Here is a 21,867-nt window from a genome sequence, read left to right as displayed (position 1 = left end):
GATCAGGAATGACGGAGATGGACTTTTTACAAGTCTGACCGGAATCTTGCCTGGTTGAAAACAACATGGGCAACAAATAGCAAGAGTCTGGATTTGTAAAACACATTCCCAAAATAGCAGAGCAGCTAATTTTAGTTTAGAGACATGTGAGGAGGCTATTTTCCCCTGAAGTCAGGGGAGAGGCAGACTCCTCCAGAGGTGATTCAGAGCAGAATTCTGAGCGAGATGCTCTGATTCATTTCCTAGCAGAGTCTGTCTCTCCCTCCTCACCTCCCAAGAGGCAGCGTCAGGAGCCTCCCATAGCCTCTCTCAGCCCTTGCAGGGTCAGAGACCCGCCTGTCATTACAGAAATGCTCTTTTCTGATTACTTGCAGCTTGGCCTTTAATTGGAGTTAGGCATTAGCGGAACAAATGAGATCAATTTTGTACGATCCCTACAAGTCATTCCTATTCCAACCGATGGGGACGGTTCTGCTGTGTAGATACAGCTCGACTCAAAGGAGGATAAACTGGATTACCAGGATAAATATATCTGCAGACCAGTCATGCTTGTCTAAGACTTCTCTTCTCCTGCCTCGGGGTAGAGAGAGAGGTCTTTGAACTCCCAGGCAAATTAGCACCCAGCCGTGTCCGTTGAGAGCTCGCGTGTCCCCAGGGAGGCACGGCTAAACGAGAGCCACTCGGCTCGGGTTTGCTCTTTTCCTCTTCAAATCAAGAGGGCTTTGTTCTGCTCTTCCCTGCTCCTCACGCCTCCCCGAGCAGGTCCTCGGTGGTAGGCAGGATGGGTGCTGGTTCATCTCTGGATGGTGTGTTGGGACTCAGAGACTGAAAATAGCTTCACCTTTGCTGAAGACGACCGTTAGAGCCCCAGAGCCGTTGTACTGGTTGTACAAAATGTTTCCTCGCAATTGGCCTTTGAAGTACAGGTTGTCCATACATTTTTAACAGTTTCATGTAATAGTTTTTTTGTCATCGTGCATGAGCAATGGGGGTTTTGATCCCTTCAGAGACGCAGGCTCCAAAGCTGGCATTTGACCTGTGCTGGTTTCAGCAAGGTAAGGCGCAGCAGCCCAGTGTGATTTGCTGGAGGCAATCTTGCCCTCGCACCGTTCTTTCCCCGTCCCAGCCTGTCCGCGCGTGGCTTTGGCGAGGACAGAGACGGGAGCAGATGTGGCAGCAGGGGCTCTGGGAAGCGTCTCAGAGCAGATCTGCCGGGACAGCGCTGGCTCACGTTTGAGTTTTGCTCGAACACCCACAGATGAAGAGACCTGGACCAGGATGCCTTTAGTTAGGGCCGTGACGCAGCAGCGTGCTTGGATTCCTGATTCATTTTAAACACAGGCGTCATCCCTACCAATGCTGGCAGTCGTAACGTGGCGCTGGCAGGAGCACCAGTTGAGGTCTGAGCCCCATAATGTACAAACCGTGGTAGGAACACAACTGTCCCGATGCAAAGACCTTAGATTACACCCATTGCTTAATGCTAAATAGGTGCTTAGGTGCCTGCCTAAGTCAGAGCTTTGTTTACCCTCCCCTAGCCTGAAAAATGAGAGAAGGGAATATCTTAAATCAGATGGCAGCCAACCTTCAAAATCAGGTCAGTTTAGCTATCGTTTACCTCCCCTCCTTACACCTTCAGCTCTTTTTCTCACGACGAGCCCAGCCAACCTTCTTGCATCATTCCTTCGGCAGGGCCAGATGGGCGCCGCGCGGGGAGCCGCGGGGATGCGGCATCGGTCGGCTAGAAAAGATGCTGACGCGGTGCAACCGCCCGAGTGGGCAGGCACCGGTGGGGCCAGCCGGAGCAGGAGCTCCCGTGGTACTTCCCAGCTTCAAGATGCCCTCGCCTGCAGCTGGATTTGTTGTGGCAGATGCTGCATAAAGAGCAGGGCTGTTTGGATAATGAAGTTTTTACTAGCTGGGAGTAAAGTTTGCACTTAGGCAATCAGTAAGTGTCACTTGTGCACACCAAGGTATGATAATGTGCACCTCAGCAGAAGCGTTTCTCGGAGTCAGATGTGCTGGTGCTCAGCTAAGAGCCTCTCCTCGTGCGATGGCGGGTGCCGTCCCCGCCTCTCAGCGAGGCCGTCGTGAGTGATGCCTTTTAGCCTCCACTACAACCCTTATCTGCACGCGTGACGGTTAAATTATTCTCTGCAGCATGGCAGCGTAAATGTTTATGAAACCAGTTTGCTCAGGTTTAGAGCACGGGGTCGCAACGCTATGAGATGCCATTGATTAACGAGTAAATAATGCGTAGGCTGATTACTCTTTAGCTTTGCTGAGTGCCTAGATAAAGGTCAGCGTCCGGTGTCGGGATGTGAGTGGGGCTGCTGGGAAATGACACCTTAACGAGTCCCTTCTCGTTTGACAGGTGCAAAACATGTCCCAGTCGATAGAGGTGTTGGACAGGCGGACTCAGAGAGACCTACAGTACGTTGAGAAGATGGAAAACCAGATGAGGGGACTGGAATCAAAATTTAAGCAAGTGGAAGAAAGCCACAAGCAGCACCTGGCGAGGCAGTTTAAGGTATGTCTGCTTTCCAAACTGCTAACGAAGCTGTGGCCAGGGATTCAGCGGGGCGCGCACGGGACCGTGGCCCCAGTCCCCCACCGGCTCACACAGCCGTCGGTCCGGCCGTATGTGGCGCTGGCGGCCACCCGCCCTGTCCGCAGCACGGCCAGATCTGGGTTGCGGCATCGCATCCTCAGCCACAATACATTTTTCTGTAGGGTAAAAACATAAATCTCCAAATTCCCATGCCCACGAACCACCTGGGTGTCCCAAGCAGGGCAGCGTAGGATTGCTCTGTGAGAGGGGATCTGCAGGAAGGCCCCGCGGCAGCGGAGGTCAGGGTGAGGTGGGGTCCCCTCCACGGCCGGGCAGCCCTTCCCCAATTTTCCCCAGTGGGACTCAATTTTCTTGGGAAGAGCCAGGAGCTGGGGCTCCGTGACGTTGGCAGACCACAATGGGCTGTCACCGAATCGCTTCCCTCCTTGGGGTGGTTGTGGCAACGGGGCAAGCGATCAAACGAATCAACCCCTCCAAAAAAAAAAACCCCAAAAGTTCGACTATTGCAGCTGACCTCGGGCTGGCAAACTGCACATCTCAAGGGTGTGCAAATGTCTGGTTTTGAAGCCGTGGCGTTGGCAGCCAAGCCAGCTCTGATGAATTCTGCGTGTTTTGTCCTGCTGTCGTACAAATGAGAGCGTTGCGGCCTTTTAAACGAAACTCATTGCGAGCAATGGCCGAGCTTTCAAGAACTTGATTGAGAATGAACGGAATTGCCAAAAAGAGGCTGTCAGCAATATTTGGAATGTTAAATTTTAGTAATGCTTTGGATTAATGGATAGAAAAAAGGAATTAAGAAGATTTCTAGTGAAATTTGGGGACATTTCTGATTCCCGTCCTCATTTCCAGGCAGCTGCCCAGCTGGCTGGTGTTTTAAAGCAGAATTTTTAAAATTGATGTGTTAAACACTGAAATACCAAGACTACATCATAAAAAGCTGGGAAGAAGGTTCTTAAAACTTTTCCCCAACTCCCCCTTCTCCACTCCCCATCTCCAGTTACCACAGGACCCTAAATTTAGCTTTGCAGTCTGGATGTAAAGAACATCTTTCCGATTTAAGCATGAGTGTGTTTTGGTTTTTTTTTATTTTTTTTTATTTTTTTTTTTTACCCCCGTCCATTCTGATGAGTTTAATCTTCCCCATTGCCTGGCAGGGAGCTTGCACTGGGAAGTGCAAGTAAATAAGAAAATAAATAGATTCCCCACACGCAGAGGGCAGGAGGGGGAGCCTCTTGGCTTACATAGGAGGGGATGGGAAGGGAAGAAATGAGGCTGAGGACCAGTTTCGACCCTGTCCATCCCCGAGCTGCTTCGGCAGGCAGGCAGATGTCACGGCCCCGGGCGCTGCGAGCTTGGCCGCTGCGCGGTCGCTCGAGCAGCACCAGGTATTCCGCGTGTACGAACATGCTTCGTTAGCGGGTAGGTGCATGCATATTTATGTCTGCTCATTAGCTGCTTTAACAAAATGCTGCATACCACGCCTTTAAACGAGGCCTTCGTTTAATTTAAAACCCCCCCAAAAAGCCTTGGTTTCTGCAAAATAAATTTGATAATGACTTTGATTTTTGTGTTCTTTATAGCATGCCTAAAAACAGTCAGGAATTTTTGTCTAATTTGCTGCCAAAGCACCATTTTAAATAACAGCCACAGCATTTTGTTTCTGCTAATGCCAGCATTAAAACATGAGTGGTTTGGAGCTCTTGTGTTTGTTTTTTTTTTTCTCTTTAGTGCCGTAAGAGTATTTGTCTATGAATGGCTATCTATATAAGGCAGGTTAGCGAGCTAGATCCTCAACAGTATTTCATTTTCTTGCTTACAGGGCTAACTTAAAAGCAAGTTTTTTCAATGCTGCAGTGACTGAAGAAGCAGTTCACTCCCATGTAACCATGAAAAGAGGGCCACAGAGCATTTTGCACCATGCATTTATTTTTTTGATTATTTTCCAAATTAGCGCCATATCTCACTAAGGAACTTGAACCACACAACCAAGATCTTCCTTTGCATGCAATTGTAGATGCATTTCATGAATAGTTTGAAACCCTTGTCAATGCATATATATATTATTTTATTTTATTTTTTGGAAAGAAAAAAAAAAAAAGAACTCTTTGTGTATGTGATCTGAAGCATGTAACCCTAAGATGTTGCATTCTAAAAATGACAAATAAAGGCCTTTCCCAAATATTTTGGTGTTCTGCAGCCTGTTTAATATGTTCTTGCCAATACATCATTTGGACCAAAATAATAATTAAAATAATTTTAATGATAATAATTGTGGGATATGAACATTGCACTCACGTAGGAAGCAACCAGGTCAAGGCAGAGTGTTGCAGATTTTTGCACGCATAGCACTGAACCGAGCTTATTTTAACCTTGCAGGCAATAAAAGCGAAAATGGAGGAACTTAGGCCTTTGATACCAGTGTTGGAAGAGTACAAAGCCGATGCAAAATTGGTATTGCAGTTTAAAGAGGAGGTCCAGAATCTGACGTCAGTTCTAAACGAACTCCAGGAAGAGATTGGCGCCTATGACTACGAAGAGCTTCAGAACAGAGTGTCAAATCTTGAAGAAAGGCTTCGTGCATGCATGCAAAAATTAGGTAGGCTCAGAACAACATGGTGGCACTGGCTCAACACTGTCGGTGTTAAACCACGCATCCTGTCTGGAGGCGGAGATGCTAGACTGGACATCTCCTTCTGCCTGGCCTGCCTGTAAGGGATGAGCTCACACAGCCAGGTTTGATCCTGTAAATATTTGTGCTATAAGTAACATTCATCTTGGGAGTAGTCCCGCCGAGGATTACTTGCACGACCAATGTTGCTCATGGCGTAAGTGCTTCAGGATCGGGCCCTCGAGCGGGCATGTGCCTTTTTGCGGCGTTTGCATAAGTGGGCGTTGAGATGCGGTCAAGTGCGTGGCCTCTTGCAGAGAACGCTTATGCAACGCAAACACATGCCCCCCCTTTTGCTTGTGCATCCGTGTCCGATCTTTTCGCTACCTGGACCTGGCTCAGCCGCACAGGTCTCGGCGCACCGCTTTAAGTAGCACGCACGCATGTGTGCGCGCAGGCTGTGACTCAGTTTCCCTTTTTCCTTTCCTTTTGCATCTTGCAAATCCCCGTTGAGCATGATGGAGCTGGTGCAGGTCATGCGTTGGTCCGGACTATGCCATGTGCAGGATGTAAACCCTACACATCTCTCCCGTTCCCTGAGGGAGCGGCGAGCCCCTGCCATCAGGCCATGCTAAAACGCGAGAGTTTCATCCCTAATCTCATTCAGAGAGCGTTAATTGATTGCAGCTTGGGGGTCTGCTGTGGGGAGACACAGCTGTAGCTAAACCTGGCATCTGACCCCAAAACGGAGGGTGGAGAACGGGGGGAAGAAGGGCACTGCCTTCCTCAGCTGCAAGAAATCTCCCCACCATTTGTTGGCCTAGCTCTTGATTTAATTTCTACTTACGTTATTGACTTTCTTGTTAAGCAATTTAGATAATCTAAACACATTAACTGCTCTGCAGTCTATTTTGGTAGCACATACGAAATCACACTCTCAGGTAACCTCACGGAAGATCAGATCTCTTCTGAGCGCTTTAGATCCTTGGCAAGGTAACGCTTTGCTTCTCTCCTGTCTCTGCTGGTGGGGTTGCTTTGTGCTTGTTTCGAGATGCCTCCGCCCCTCGGTAAGCAGCTGCCTCCCCTGTATTTCCCCCCGCGTTCCCACCCTGCCCTCTGTTACCTTCTACATCCCTTATAAGCTACCTCCTACTTGAAATCTCAGCAAGGAAAGCAAATTTCCACGTAAGTCTGGATGCTCAGAGGTATTTGAAGGATGAGCGTATGGCAAGCCGTGCACTGAGATACCGTGGGGAGCTGCCTGGGCTGGTGTAACCAAACCCGTCCCAGCTAAAGGGAGGGGGCAGAGCCTGATTTCTCATTTATTAACGAGCACTGCTGTGCCCAGGTTTGGTTTGGGGGCAGAACAGGCTGAGGCAAGTTGTGCCATCACTTTCTCTCCCTCGCCCCGTGATGGCCACGGGGAAAGCAGCAGGGTTGGGAGATAGCAGAGGAGTCCTGACTTTGTCCTCACCTGTTTGAGTTTCAGCCCAGAAGATTAATGGGGACAGCAACCATCAAGGGTGTGATGACTTGGTGCTTTCCGTGTTAGCAGTACCCAATACCTGGAGCTTTATCATTTGGGGATCGCACAGACAGCTCAGGAATGAAGCCCTGCAGTGGGTAAGATAAGAAAGGACGCAGAACAGGCCCAGGAGTGTCTGCGTGACCAAGGTCACACAGCAAACCCACCGCCAGCCCAGGGCAGCTCTGCCCCGCGGACGGCTTTTCTCCTTCCTCCGAAGATGGAGGTGGGTGTGAGGAGAGGAGATGGTGCTCAGGGATGGATCCACCTCCTGCATTCATAGCCTTCAAACCATTTCCTGAAGATGAGGAGGAGCTGCGGGTGATGGTGAGAGGGAATGGCAGCAGGACCAGGAATTTGAATCTGAGCTGGAGAAATACTTTCCTGGGGATAGTTCCTTAAACAAAACCACCCTGAACCCCACAACCCTTCCCCAGCCAGCCTCAGTGGAACTGCCCAGCCCAGGCTGGTCCCACCAGAGCCAGGGAAGCTGTGATGATCCTCCTGCAGGCCCTGGGCAGACTTTGTAAAAAGTAGCTCCCAAACCATTCAGGGCTCAAAAAAAAAGCAGAGTTTGCTCTTGGACCGTTAGCCCCTTCTGCTCTGGGCCACGTTCTGGCTCCTTACATCCCCCTCATGCTCGGGTCCCTCAGCTGGGACATCGACCCGAGGCAGCAGCCCAGGTAAGACTGGCTGAGGCAGCTGGGATGGTGAGCTCTTGCAGGTGACTTTTTCTAAAAGCTTTTAGAGTTTTTTTTTTTTAAATCTTTTTGAGGCTTTATTTGGGTTTTTTGGCTGTGCCCCTTCTTTCTGTCCTTGCTCTCTCCGTGACTGTGGGATGAGGTCAGCTTTTCCGCCTTGGGATGTTGCAGCACCGCGGATGCTCACAGAGACGGACACTCCATCTCGTAAGGGATCACCCGTGAGGGTTTGCTGCTCACGCGGGAATGTGATTTATTTGGTCACTTAGCAGCAAACAGCACGGATTGAATTTCCAGTGTTGTTTATCGCTCCGGAGTGTAAACCAGTGAAAATGGGAGCTAATTGAGTTAAATTCAGATAACAACCTTACAGACACTTTGCTGCCACACGATGAGGCCCTGTTTGCTAAGGATTGCTGTTCGCTGCAAATTATCTGCTCAGAGGGGTTCACCTGTGTTTTGAGTCGCGCGTTTTAGCTTAGATTAGCTCCTGCGTGGGCCAGCGGTGCTGCTCACCTGGTGCACGTTCACCTGCTAGAGCTTGGGGTGCAGCTTTGAGTGCCCAGAGCAGGGTCAGGGAGCTGCTGCCACAAGCACGGGACGAGGGACGAGGAGCAGACGTGCCATGTTCACCCCTCCTCATCCTCCGGGAAGCACTGATGCTTGACGGCGCGGCGGCCGTTTTCCTTAGACAAGGTCCTGTTTTGCATTTTGGGTTTCCTAAGCATTATTGATGGATCAGTGGTGAAAAGACTTCCTGACCCTGGCATGTGTGTGAAGGGAAAAAAATCAATGATGGCGTGTTCAATCTGTTATTCTGTTTACACTCATAAAGGCCGCTATTTACACAGGGATTTTAACGTTTCCATTAATGTTCCTAAAAGGAGCCTTGGAGAAGTGGAGAGGTTGTCACTCTCTGATTCAAGGGGGAATTTAACTCGGCTGTGCTGCGTGGGCTCGCGTTTGCCCGGTAGCACAGGCTTTCCCTGGAAAAATCCCCGCCTGCAATCAGGGCAGAGGGATGGGGACAGAACCCTGCCAGCCTGTCCCAGATGTTTTTGGGGATGAGGGGGTTCCCAGCTGGGTGACAGAGGTGAGGGCAGGACACAACCCCACCGCTGCAGCCCCATCCCCGCTGCGGAGGGCTGGGACCGGGATGCGGGAGGGATCAGACCTCGGCTTTGTGGGAAGCCTCAGCAGGGAAGGCTGTGGCGTTGGCCGCCCAAGCAGAACCGCGGAGGACAGAAGGAGATGGTGCTGGTGTCAATGTGGCGGTTGCGTTGGCGGATAAATTGCTGCAGAGCTGTGAAACCTGGTTTGTAGGCTGGATCTTAGGAGAAATATGGAGCGGGGGTGTTAGCATCCTGGGAGGATGGTAGCGCTGGTTTTTACTGGCTGGAGGAAAGGGTGTCTTCTCCTACTGGAAAATTCCTTGTGTGGCGAGGGGAAGGGGCCGTGTGCGTGGGGATGATGTTCCTGCTGCGCTGCAGGAGGGCAGGTCGGAGCGTCGGATGGGTCAGCCTGGAGGGCTGCTTTGTGCTGTTTTCCAGGAACAGGGACACACAGGCCCCCATGGGTGACAGGACCTGAAAAGTGCTGGGGAAACTGGAGTAAAAGCAGATTCTCTGTGCCTGCCCTTTCGCAGGCTTCCCGTGTCCTGGGCTCCCAGATGGGCACCGGGTCGTGCTTTCCTGTTGCACGTTCATCCCTGAGTGACTTGAAATGCCCATAGCATCCCATGCTTCTGCCATCCCCACGGGAAGGCAGCTTTGCCACAAAAGGCTTAGCACCCATGGGTGCCCAGGGCAGGGCTTTACTGGGCAGTCAAGTGGCAGCTTTAGGGCAATTGAAGCCAGGGTTTGAAAGCTCCCCTGTGCGAGTCAGTAGAGTCTGACAGAGGAATGACTTGGATGTTGGGTGTCTCAGGCTCTCATCCCAGCTCTGCTCCCAACCCACTGCCCCGTGCTCAGCTCCTCATCCGCAGAGCACTGCTGGGAGTGGTGGGTGCTGCTGGTGGGTGCTCAGAGGCTGCTGGGCTGCTGCTTCATGCCACAGCACAGGGAGATGCAAGTGTCCCGTCTCATGAGCTACTGCTCTGATCCAAGCGGCGACATGTCCAAGGGAAGCCGTAGAAGAAAGAGTCCCCTCTGCCCCCAAAAAAGTAATCTTCCTGGGTTTAATGATTGCTAGCCCCATGGAAGGGAGGAACAAAGCTGCTGGGGTTAGGAGTGTGGTGTGCATCTCAGCAGGAAGAGACGGGCGGATGAAGATCACAGAGGCCGCGGTTGTCCATCCCTGGGTGGTCAGCCCAGGAGAGCTGCAGGGACCTAGCTAGGGGCCTTAAAGCATTTGGCTCCAGGAGCCATTTCAAACCTTCCCCCAGCATCTGAGTGCCTATGGTGGGCTTACACCAAGAAAACACCTTGCCCTGTGTGAGAGCAACCCTCTTGCGTTGCAGAAGAGGTGTTGTGAATGCCTCCAGCTAAACGTGTGTGAGATGTACCCTGACTACTTGCAAACAGCACTAGTTTACCCTTACCAGCTGCTGCTGCTTTTTTTTTTTTAACTTTTTTTCCTTTTTTTTTTTAAATCAACGAGCTTTTATACAACCTTTCTCTCCAGGGAAATGGAAGGAAGGAGATAAAGTGACAGCAACATAGGGCTGCGATAATGGAAGGCAGCGTTGAGCAGATCTGTGATTAGAGGAAGGCTGGTCCTCTGCAAGGGCAATTTGCGAGACACTGAGTATTTATTATTTTAACTCATTGCATCCCTTTGTCAATACCTCGCTCTCCTGAGCTGAGAGGTTTTGAATGCATCAGAGAGGCAGGAGGACCAATTCCCATCCATCGTGTCTCAGTGAGGCCAGGAGAGCACTCTGTTTTTTGGTGGGATCTCTCTTTGTCTGCCTGGTGTCTGAAGGCTGTGGGAAGACCAACGGTCCCCTCGGCCATGTCATGCTGATGCATATCAAGAATATCTTCATCTATTTTATGCCCAGGGCTAAGATGACCCCTTTGCAGCTCAGAGCTGAGGTAGGTGGATGTGTCCCATAGCCGTAATCAGGAATATAAAGGGGCAGGTGAGAACAGGCTGAGGAGAGAGGCAGCTAGGAGATATTACAGAGTGCACGTACTGGGAACACTCAAGGCCAGGCTGGACGGGGCTCTGAACAACCTGATCTGGTTGGAGATGTCCCTGCTCCTTGCAGGGGGTTGGACTGGATGGGCTTTAACGGTTCCTTCCAACCCAAACCACTCTGTGATTCTACTTGGTAATTTTGAGCATCAAAAAGGAGAAAGCAGGAAACACCTTCAGAATTTCAGGTTGCATCTGTTCCCCTGGTGCTGCTGACTTTAGCTTGTCTTGCTCAGGAGATGCTGCTGCAGGGCCAGCTCTGCTCTGAATGTGCCCAGGTTTTAGACGGGTTCTCCCATAGCGATGGACTATCCAACACCACCCCCGGTCCCTCATGCTGTGTCTTCATATCTTCTCCCGTCATTCATTAGTGCACACAGGCTGAGGCGTTGCAGGAGACCAGAACGGCAGCATTGCTGAAATGTGGGGATATCGTTGGAAATGGGAACTCGGCGCATGGCTGCATCTTCAATGCTGAGGCTGTAGGGTGGCAGGCACCAATTCACAGGGGTGCCCAGAGGGATGTGTGGTTCCGTGTCAGGGGACAGAACCACAGAAGGGAAAGAAGCTGCCTAAATATGAGGTGAAGCAGCTGGAGGAGTGGTCCCACTGTTTCACCTCACATTTAGGGCTGAAAAGCACAGCCAGGCACTTAGCTGGGCTTGCAAATGTGCTGACGTGCCCGGTGAATTCAATGGCATGAAATCAATGGTGTGGAGCACCTAACTGTGCTTCAGCACCTGGCTCGCAGCGCTGCACGAGCACGCAGCCCTGTTGCGGCGATGCTGAGCCCGGGCAGGATTCCTGGGGCTGCTCCCCAGGGACCCCCACCTCCTCCTTCCGTCCTGCTGTGTTTGGGTTCCTCTCCCGGAGCTGGCAAAGGAGGAGGCTGGGGAATTCATTAACATCTCCTAAGTGTCCAGACACGATGGGGAACAGAGCCGGTGGCTGGTAGAAGCCGGTAAATGGTCTTTGCAAGGAAGAGATTTATATTGCTTATAATTTCCCAACTTGTCTTTTTTTCTTTTTATTTTTTTTTTTTCTTTTTTTCTCCTTTGTATAACCTGTGACAAATGGATGTTTCCAGCGGGGCTGGAATGGACATGTCTGCCTTTTTATCTTGGCTGCATCCACTGTTATAGCAGGAGTGAGCAGAGCTATTTGGTAATTTCTCCGCCCGGCTGCCCGATCCTGCCTAACTCCTCACTTCTGTCAGGGCTGGTTCGGGAGAGCTTGTTTTTCTGGGGGCAGTGTGATAAGGACAATTGCTATTAAGAGGCATGAAAGAAACAAAAGCATCTGACAGTTGTTCTCACCCTAATTATCTCTAATTAAATACAAACAGAGCTGCCCATCAGTGGGCAGAGTGGGGTGGGTGGTGTTTCTCACTGGGGCTGGCTGGTGGAGACCCACTGCCAGAGGAGCTGTGGTGATGGTCAGACGTGGTGTTCACCCGCCTTGCGCTCTTTTTCAGCTTGTGGCAAGCTGACGGGAATAAGTGACCCGATCACAATTAAAACCTCGGGGTCCAGGTTCGGATCGTGGATGACGGACCCTCTCGCTCCCGAGGGAGAGAACAAGGTAAGACTGTGATAGCTTTGTTTCTGTGTTCCCACCTCCACCAATGCGGCTGAGGTCATTGAAAACTCGTTACATCCAAGCACCGAAGCCCGGGTTGTGCCCTGTGAAACCTGTGGAAGGTCCTAATTCATCTCAGGGGGCTCTGCAGCATGAGGCGGATAAGGATCCCTCAGGGAGGGAGGATGAGGAGGGGGCTGAGCCGCCCTGTTCAGTGGTCCTTTCCCAGGGCAGGTGGAACTCACTGCAGTGATGAGCGTGCACGGTCTCAGAAGGGTTACCACAAGGTCTGTGCCCATTGTGGGAGGGAAAAATCAAATATTGGGTTTCTTGTCTGGGTTTGGCAGCCAGGAGGAAGCTGGGACCAAGCAGAGGGACCCATGGCCCAGTCCCTGCTGCTCTCCTGCTGCCGGTGCCTCCAATAATGTCATCTGACTCAATTTGTCCTCCATCCTCCATCTTCGTTGTTCTGAGGAATTAACTGACTGCAGCCAGAGAGAGATTTGTTTTGCTTTGTTTTGGTCTTTTTTTTTTTTTTTTTTTTTTTTTTTTTTTTTTTTTTCCATTCAGACCATTCAATTTTGATCCCAAGGAGGTAGGAGGCCAATAACTGGCTGAAAATCAATCCAGGCTTCCCATGACTGATGGAATGGAAAATATCTCGAGTGTTTGTTGAGGATTTGCAGGCAGCGAAACAAAACCAAAAAAAAAAAAAAACAAAACCAGAGAGCTTGGCTGCATGGCAATTCCCTCCTGCACGCAGCAGCCTTTGTCAAAGGATGAAGGCACCAGCACGGGCTGTATCGGGGCGGCTATTTTGAGAGCTCTGCCCCGTGATTTATCCGTCTGTGGAGGGAGAGTCAGGCCTGTTGCAGCTGAAGCTGGTTGATCAAATTTGAAAGATCTTCCCATGTCTTCAGAGAGTTTTGTCTCAAACCGGTGTTTTAAATTATTTTTTTACCCATGCCTTTTTCTGCAGTGTGTTTTTGTTGCAAGAGCAGACAAGCAGTTTTCTCTGGACTGTAGCTCGCGCTTCACAAGCCTGTGTGTGTGTATAACATATAAATCCACTGGGAATTTTAACAGGAACACACAATTAAGTGAACTTGATTGGCTGCCCGGCAGAGGAGGAAGCTGGTGATGGGGAGAGGTGGGCAGTTTATCATACCCACCTCATGTCACCAGGCCCCGGGAGGTGTTCGGTCGCTGGCGTGGTCATTTGTTTGTGTCACAAAATCATTGAACACAACTGGGGAAAATCGGGAGTCTCGCAGGAGCAGCCCGGCGGCGAGGCGGCAGGGGGATGCTGCTGAGCGCCAGGGCTGATGCGTCTTGGCAGGAGAGGGTTGCCCAAAGCCAGCCGGTGCGATGAGACGTTGCTATCCATCAATCTCCGCTTCTCCAAAGCGTGAAGTGCCTTGGGGTCCTGCCGCTTTGCAGCCCCAGCGTGACGAGAGGGGTTCTGCTCTTCTGGGCTTCTCCTTGTCTCTCTAAAATGCGTTGCCATGCGTAATTTTTTTAATACCAAATAATGAAATGGGAGCAGTTGAGAGACAATCAGTGTTCTGGGTTGTTGGTTTTTTTTTTTGTAATTTCCCAAGCTGGTTTAGTTGAACGCAGGCATTTCATTAAGCGCGGAACGGTCTCCAGCGCCACGTCCGACAGCAGAAGCTCTCCCAGGCTGCAGGGACGTGTGTGGTTTTTCCCCCGGTGCTTTTGTAGCCGTCCTCAAGCCCACAGTGGAGGTGTGAAGATCAGAGCCGTTTGCCACACGTTCATTCCCCACCTCTGCAGTTTTTCCAGGGAGATGACGATGGAGGGCTGAAGTTCCCTACAAAGTTTTTGCAGACCCCACTTGACCTTTCAAATACAGCGGCCAAAAGCAGTTTACGTGCACACACCATGCGTAAATGTTTGTTCTTCTAAGGGACCCTGGGGACAGGCATATGGCAGAGACGATGCCATCAGATTTTGCAAAAGAAGTTTGCGCTACAACATCACCCAAATCTGCATCCTCAAACACTTCTCTCTTGCTATCTAATTTACCTTTTTCTCCTTGCCAAACAGTTTTTACGGAGAGCAGCTATCTTATTTTTAGGCAGTAACTGCATACAGAATGTCACTCACTGGCTGGATATTTCTTGATACTGACTGCGTAGCTCTGTCATTTGCCTGGGAATTGGTTTCATATGACAAAAGCTTTTTCTTCTTTTAAGGAGTCTAGACAGTGTCCCTAGTGAACTGGTGCTTAAATGATGATCTAAAATCTCTCCCCCATCTACCAATAGCAAGATTTTGATGCCTTTGTCTCTTATATTTCAGCTTTTGATGCAGAAGTTTATGATTTTTAAACCAATATGGACTTTGCCTGAATTTCCTTGACACTGAGCGATTGCATCCATCGCTTCCGCATGCCAAATTAATGTTGAGTTCTGCGCAGCAGCTGCTGTAATTTACTGAGTGCTACCGTGATGGGGCTTACAGGAAGCAAAACCTCCATCAACATAATATGCTGGGTTCAGCCAGAGAGGTTAATTGCCCTCTGGAAGGATGGTGTCCATCACACAGCTTAAGCTCCCAGGTTCCTGGGGAGATACCAGGTTACCCCCCAGGAAAGCTTTGCTATTCAGTTGATTTCTTGGCTGATTTGGGGTTCCAAAAATTGAGTTTGTTTCTGGGTGTAGGTTACAGGCGTTGGACACCCGTTTTCCCACGGGTTGGATTCCTTGCTCTGGACTTCGCTCCCAGCTCAGTTTCTGAGGTGATGCGCACAGGGCTCAGCCGGGTCTCTGCTGTTTGCTAATCCCACGTGTTTCTGTTGCTCGCCCAGGTCTGGTACATGGACAGCTACCACAACAACCGCTTCGTCCGTGAGTACAAATCCATGGCAGATTTCATGAATACTGACAATTTTACCTCTCACCGTCTCCCTCACCCGTGGTCGGGCACCGGTCAAGTGGTCTACAATGGCTCTATCTATTTCAATAAATACCAAAGCCACATAATTATCAGGTTTGACTTGAAAACAGAGACCATTCTCAAGACTCGCAGCCTGGATTATGCCGGCTACAACAACATGTACCACTACGCCTGGGGTGGGCACTCGGACATTGACCTCATGGTGGACGAGAACGGGCTGTGGGCCGTCTATGCCACCAACCAGAACGCGGGCAACATCGTCATCAGCAAGCTGGACCCCAACACCCTGCAGAGCCTCCAGACCTGGAACACCAGCTACCCGAAACGCAGCGCCGGGGAGGCCTTCATCATCTGCGGCACGCTCTACGTCACCAACGGCTACTCGGGAGGTACCAAGGTGCACTATGCTTACCAGACCAATGCCTCCACCTACGAGTACATCGACATCCCCTTCCAAAACAAGTACTCGCACATTTCCATGTTGGACTACAACCCCAAGGATCGGGCCCTCTATGCCTGGAACAACGGGCACCAAATACTTTACAATGTCACCCTCTTCCATGTCATCAGGTCTGACGAGTTGTAGTCCATCCTTGTTTAGAAACTGATTTAGAAAATAAAGAAAAGGAAAAAAAGGGAGAAACGAATTTAAAAACAAATGCTAATATCAAGGAAACACACTTTAAATAAGTAAATGTATAAACAGCTGCCAAAATTAAGACCAGCGTCATGGAGGATTATTCAGCATAAACCTGACAGATCAGCATTACCTCTGCATTTCTAGAAGTCTGGCCCTGTGTTATAGACTCACGAATAACCATGTACTTGCAGCTGGAACTGCACTTAACGAACCACTTAAGTTGGGGGTTTTGTTTTGTTTCTGTTCCGATAGCAAAGCTATAGTACCTGCTGAAGAAGTAAGGCAATGACTGTTGAAAGCTCATCCTTGGAAGGCTCGCTCTCTTCTGTGTGTGGGTTGCATGGACATTTTCCCGACGTCGCGGTCAGCTGTGATGGATGTGTGATTTGTATTTCCAAGCAGAAGAAGCTGACCCGTGAGGAGCTCTCGCTGTCTGAACAAGACCTATCACAGGTTAGTTTTCTTCGCCTTCCATTGCAGCTACTGTCTCTCAACTGTGTTCTTGTCACTTAGATTAACTGTGCTGAGACCCGAAGTAGCTCATGGATCTGTGTCTTAGTAACTATTAAACACGATGGTTTAAGTATGTATTATGAACAAGTTGTTGTACCCATATTGTTTGAACTTATGTATTCAGCAAATATATTGTATAATGTATGTCTGTTAATTACCAGAGGTGGCAAAACTTTGTATGTCCAGTTTATGCAATGAATGTTGTAAATGCAATGATGTAGTTTGGATTAATAAATGATGGTTTTGTTTCTAAAAAGAAAAAAAAAAAAGATCAGTGTTCACCCTTATACACAGGTAACCAATTTCATGTTGATAATTACAAGAATATTCTCTTACTGTTATACTATCTACATAGCATTATGGTGGTTGGAAATCGCTTCTGTGGAAGTTCTGTGGCATCAGATTCCCATGGGAAGCCCTGTTTATGGAAGTGTGAAGGTAATTAATTTTTTTTTTTTAAGAGGAAAACTTTGTACTATCCACAGTTATCTAAGGAACAATAAAAATATTAGGAGACTTCCCTGCTGTGTTTAGTGTCTTCTCTGTACAAGTGACCAAGCGTAGGGGATGGGTAATGGGAATTATTGTGGGGTTTTTTGGATAATTGCTGAGCAATCATCTTGACTTTCTGCACCCCTTGAGTTGAGTATTACTTGATGAGTAGCTGCAACTGGGGGCCAGTGGGATTGCTGTCCCATTTGCATTTGGAGCAGAGACTGCTTCAAGGAGGTAAAATCCTTCTTCCACTCCTAAGGCGGCTCGAGGCTGTGAGGGGAAGCGAAGGCGGCTGCGGCGAGGCCGCGTTGCCCCCGTTGCTCACGCAGGCAGAGGCTCTGGCTGCCCGCAGCGCTGTGCTCAGCATCCTCCATCCCAGGGCTGGCAGCGGAGCGGGGTCGGGAGATGATGGCGTTTGATATCAGTGCTACAGCAGGAGGAAATTGTGTCCTCTGCCGCATCCGTTAGAGCTGGAGACATGGTGCCTCAGATGGCCGGGTGCAATTGGATCATTTTCCTTCTCAGATGCTTAGAGTGCTTCTCACCCTTAATTTGCTGTAGCCTTACGGTAGTAAAAATCCCCTTCCCTTTAACGCAGCTAGCACCATGATGCTTGTTATAATGAGCAACTGCTACTGTGGGGGCCGGAGCACTCAACACAATCGTTCCTCTTCTTTCTGCCAAAGCAGGGGCCTCACAGCGTTGCAGGATGCTGCAGTACCGCAGCACGCACCTTGAAATCATCCCAGCCACTTTTCCAGCTCCTAAAGCTCTCAGTATTTTGAAGCTTAAGGTATGTGCTCTTCTCAACCACCTTTAATAAATCCTGCACTTCCCCACACTCTTCTTATACACTTCTGCCATGTCCTCTACCCATGGCAGGGCTCATTTTACCAGGAACCCAGCACCACCAGCAGCTTCATTCTGCTGGTGTGGGGTCCCATCAGTCCCTCTGGTGTGAGGTGTGGGGTCCCATCTTCCCTCTCATGTGAGGTGTGGGGTCCCATCTCTCCCCTCCACCCAAGGAGAGCAGTATCCAGCAATTCCCACACCCCAGCCAGCTCCAGGCGAAGGGTCAGGACCTCTCCTGCCTTCACCACCTGCCCAAGGAGCTCACTGAGCTGGATCTCAGGGGGAAGCTGGGGTGCCTGGTACCCGCGCAAGCTGCTCCAGTGTCAGCAGCCCAGTTACCTCCTCTCCAAGCAGAGAAGCAAGTGATGGTGTTTAGCATCACCAGGCACGATGGTTTTTCAGCCAAGTGGTACGTGACCAGCTGTATGCACTGATGAGCTTCCGCCTTCGGACTCGGCAGACGGATGCATTGGGGCCCTCGGAAGGTGCGCGGATCACCGGGGTCGGGAAATTGAATATAAGCAATTGGAGACTGCTGCAAATTGCACATACGGATTTCAACCTCTCGGCCTTAGCAGAAGGTCCCTGCTGGGCTCTGCAGCAGGAGGAGAGAGGGAAGAAAAAGATGATGTAATGTGCTTTCCCAGAGCTGTTTTAAACCACAAGCAGTGAACGATCCTCCACGTGTAGATGTCTGAGCCGGTTGCGCAGGTTGGAGATGCCGCCCCGTGTCAGCAGTACTGCTTTTACTGAGATGTTGGTTGCTTCCAGAATTGGGACAGCTCTCTGAGGACTCCTTTCTGTGCTACACACCATATTTCCAGGGCTCTGGACTGCCAGGTTTGAGGAGATCTTCGATCCGTAGCAGTGTTTTTCCCTCCAAGAAGCTAAAAAAGGGGGCTGGAGACCCATGGTGTAATTGGCAGCAGCATTGATCTTCAGTGCACAAGAGAAATCTGTTAAGCCAAAAGCTGTAAGGCACCTGCAGTCATTTCTATTTAATTAATGCATTTCTTCAGTGCAAACTCATTTAGGAGGAGCATGCTGGTTTTGTAAGATTTAGAGCTGGATGCAGCGACGGCTGCAATCGATGGGATGGATGCTGACACCTGCAACCGGGGCCGGGCTTTAGCAGCCGCCTGAACCTGCTTGCTGCACGGCTCCGCGAGTGCGTCGGGGTGATTCTCTTGTACGGTCTTGCTGTAGTTTTGAGTCACAGCTGTTGTCACCTGTACCGCACGCTGAATTTTCAGTGCCAATTTTTGTCCCAGCAGCCAGGCTTCGCATACTCTGCTTCCTCCCTGCCTGCGCGCCACGGGGCTGTGCTCATCACCCTGCGCACCAGTTGGGTCTTCTCCAAGATCTCTGTAGGTGTTCAGAGAGATTGTCCCAGCCCACCTGCCTGGTTTTGGGGAGATGTTTCAGGCAGACCGGAGCCTATGGCAGGGCACTTCCCAAATCTGCAAGCGCCTCGGCCAGGCATGCTGCCACGCTGAAGCACTGCCACACGCCAAATTACCCACTGTCAGCTTTGTCATTAGGCAAGATTTGAGGACAAAAGAACACGTTTGCTTCAAAACATTGATCTGCAAAAATAAATTGAATTACAGAAAGGCAAAATAATGCTGTTTGCTTTAGGGCACAGCTACATTTAGATTCTAATTTTCCTACTGCAATCCGTTTAATACAAGCCTCAACAGCACAAAACGTCCTTGAACACAACAAAGGCAGGGAAGCTTTTCTGTAACATGTACCAAAGTTAATGAGATGAGGAAAGTGCTTTAAGGGGCGTACCTTTGTCCTATTTGCCTGTAGTGCAATGTTCTATAAATGGACGCCATATGGCCGTACCCTTAGTGGTATGTATTACTGTTCAAGTGGATGAGCCATCCAAAGACAAGCACGTCCCAGAGGATGGCTTTCTATAGCCTGTGACTTAATTATTCGGTGCACGAGGCTCGCTGGTCCAAATTTAGTCACGGGAGTCGGCGAGTTACTTCAAAGAAACATCTGACCGTACTTGTGCGTGTTTGTGTGTTGTAAAAATTTTATAAGGGATTAATTCAAAAGCACTATGCTAGATGTTTGTGAGGGTTTTGGCTGGATGCGGAACCAGTCCCAGCCCCACCAGCTGTGCTGAGTCCCTCAGCTCTGTAGTGAGCAAAGAACTGGACAGATTTAGTTTTACCTGCCACGACGTTGCTGTTCTTCATCCTTTGAGTCAGCTGAGCCAGTGCGGGCTCACACCTGCCTTGGGATGAGTGAGGTACCTGACAGGGTTTGCTCTTGTTCCTGCGGTTCACCAAGCCACGGGGCTTTTCTGTCCTTCACTCTGAGACAGCCCACTTCCCTGGAGCCCTCCCCAGAGGACACCCACCCAGCCTCTGGGCACAGTGGGACACCAGCGCAGCTCCACGCCTCCTGATAGTGTGTCTGGCCAAGCAGCTCCCGGCCACCCCATCACCACAACACCTCTGCGGTTCTCCAGCACCGCGTGCCACCGGCTCTGTGCGCAGGGGAGAGCCCCACTTTCGAGGCTGCGGTAGGGAAACTGAAACCAAGCTCACGCAGCACCTGGCCTAAAACCCAGGCAGAGATACTGACTGTTGCTTAGCATCATCACAGCACGGAGAGCTAAAAATTTTCCTTTCTTCCTTTGCTGTTACTTCCTTGACCTTCATTAGTTCTGCAAGCACCGAATGCAGAGCCCAGATGGAGACAGTTATCATAAAAAAAATGAATCCTGGCCCCTTAATTAGCTCCTCATTATCTGAGAGCTCCATATTGAAGCATTAAGACGTTGCAAAGCAATTCGTTGAGTTTGCAATTAAAACTTTTTAGAATTGTTGAGCCTTTTAATACTTTGTGTTTACAAATTGCCTTGGACCTACACCAGTACACACATTTTCTTCACTGGGGAAATATAGCTGAGGAGCTGATAGTTATTAATATGAAATCGTTGGGTTTAATAAAGTCATAAACCATGTCAATGAAGCTGCTCGCTTTATACCTGGTACAATAGAGATGACTCTGTCTGAAGGCGTGCAGAAGAGTAAGAATTGTTAAAAGGGCAATTATAGGCTGATTTGCTAATAACTCCACTTTTACAGCACTGTAAAAACAAACGCACGCATCCCTCTTCATAGTAATTTACCCTGGATATGTTCCTACTGGATGAGGGTAGGTGCTGGGACCTCTCGTTTCTGCAGGGGTGAAAAAGGAGTCAGCAAGGCTCAGCACATGGCAGGATCAGGCCTGCCATGAATAAATAAAAGCCAGATGGGCATGGATTATATTCACCGTGCCGCGCAAGCTGTTAGCTGGAGGAGTGCAGCTACCAGATACGAGCACAGAAGAAAAAAAATGTGTCTCTGCTACAAAGCATGGAGTTGCACAGGCTTTGCCTGGGTTCCTCAGATGAGTCTATGGCCTGGTCTACTGTGATGGCAAAGAAATGAAGACGTGGGTGGCCGATTGACAAGCCCAAGGCCGAGCTCTTCCTAAAATCTCCAGAGCCAACATGAAGCAAGGGGAGCAGCAATGGCTCTGCTGACCTGGAGAGGGATTAAGTGATTTGCTTAAAACCTCTTAAAAAATGGTTCCCAAGCCACTTGCAAGGGATGGCCACCTTCACATCGCATCCGATGAGTATGAAGGAGAGATGTGGCTTGTCTGCAGCAGAGCAGACACCATTCCGCAGAATTTTAACTAACCCCAAACAGCTTCTTCCTCCTGTCAAACACTCCCCAGGTCCACCAGCCTGTACAAGTTCATGGCCATGAAGGGTTTGTTGTATAACCATCACAGGAGGACACATATAGCCGAGGGGAGCCGACGGAGGAAAGTGGCTTTGGTGTACGGCGGAGCTATAAGGAGGGATCTGTGCAAGCCACGACGAACAGTGCCGTGCCGACGCGACGCGCGCTGGGCTTTTGTTCTCAGCCTGTGCCAAGGACTTGTGACAATACGGTACTTCTGTTCTTTGGGATGTTGTAAAGCCATGAGTTGATCTGTATTGAACATGTCATTCGTATTCCCACGCTGTTTTTAAAGCAAATCTGTCAAATAAAACAAAAAAAAAAAAGGGATGAAAAGAGGAATGCAAAGGAGTGATTACATAAGGAATCCTCTGCGCAGGCAGCCGTGGCCACGCTGGACACCGGTGGCTCTGTGGATCTGCTGTCCTCCAAGAGGAGGTCAAAATGAGCCTGAGAAGCAGCTTTGGTCTGGAGAAGAGCACAGCATGTCCCAAACCACCGGTGTCATCCAGACTGGGGCTCAGGGCCACCTCCACTGCCTGTGTCCACGGGCTGCTGCTTCCCTCCT

At 49.9% G+C, this 21,867-nt stretch overlaps 1 protein-coding gene across 2 annotated transcripts in view; it reads left to right on the top strand.

The window, feature by feature from the left end:
- OLFM1 (olfactomedin 1) overlaps positions 1–16,714 on the top strand; it is a 33,166-nt gene extending 16,452 nt beyond the window's left edge. For both annotated transcript variants that reach the window (XM_086763979.1, XM_086763978.1), the window contains exons 3-6: positions 2,375–2,530; positions 4,949–5,168; positions 12,019–12,125; positions 14,953–16,714. In XM_086763979.1, the coding sequence (XP_086620105.1) occupies positions 2,375–2,530; positions 4,949–5,168; positions 12,019–12,125; positions 14,953–15,627 (1,158 nt within the window). In that variant the 3' untranslated portion in view covers positions 15,628–16,714. The remainder of the gene's footprint in view (positions 1–2,374; positions 2,531–4,948; positions 5,169–12,018; positions 12,126–14,952) is intronic.
- The last annotated feature ends 5,153 nt before the right edge of the window (positions 16,715–21,867 follow it).

Source organism: Chlamydotis macqueenii, chromosome 20, assembly GCF_036417535.1.
Source record: "Chlamydotis macqueenii isolate bChlMac1 chromosome 20, bChlMac1.mat, whole genome shotgun sequence".
Lineage (NCBI taxonomy): Eukaryota > Metazoa > Chordata > Aves > Otidiformes > Otididae > Chlamydotis > Chlamydotis macqueenii.
The sequence above is the reverse complement of the archived record's forward strand: the minus strand, read 5'-3'. Positions and strand labels throughout refer to the sequence as shown.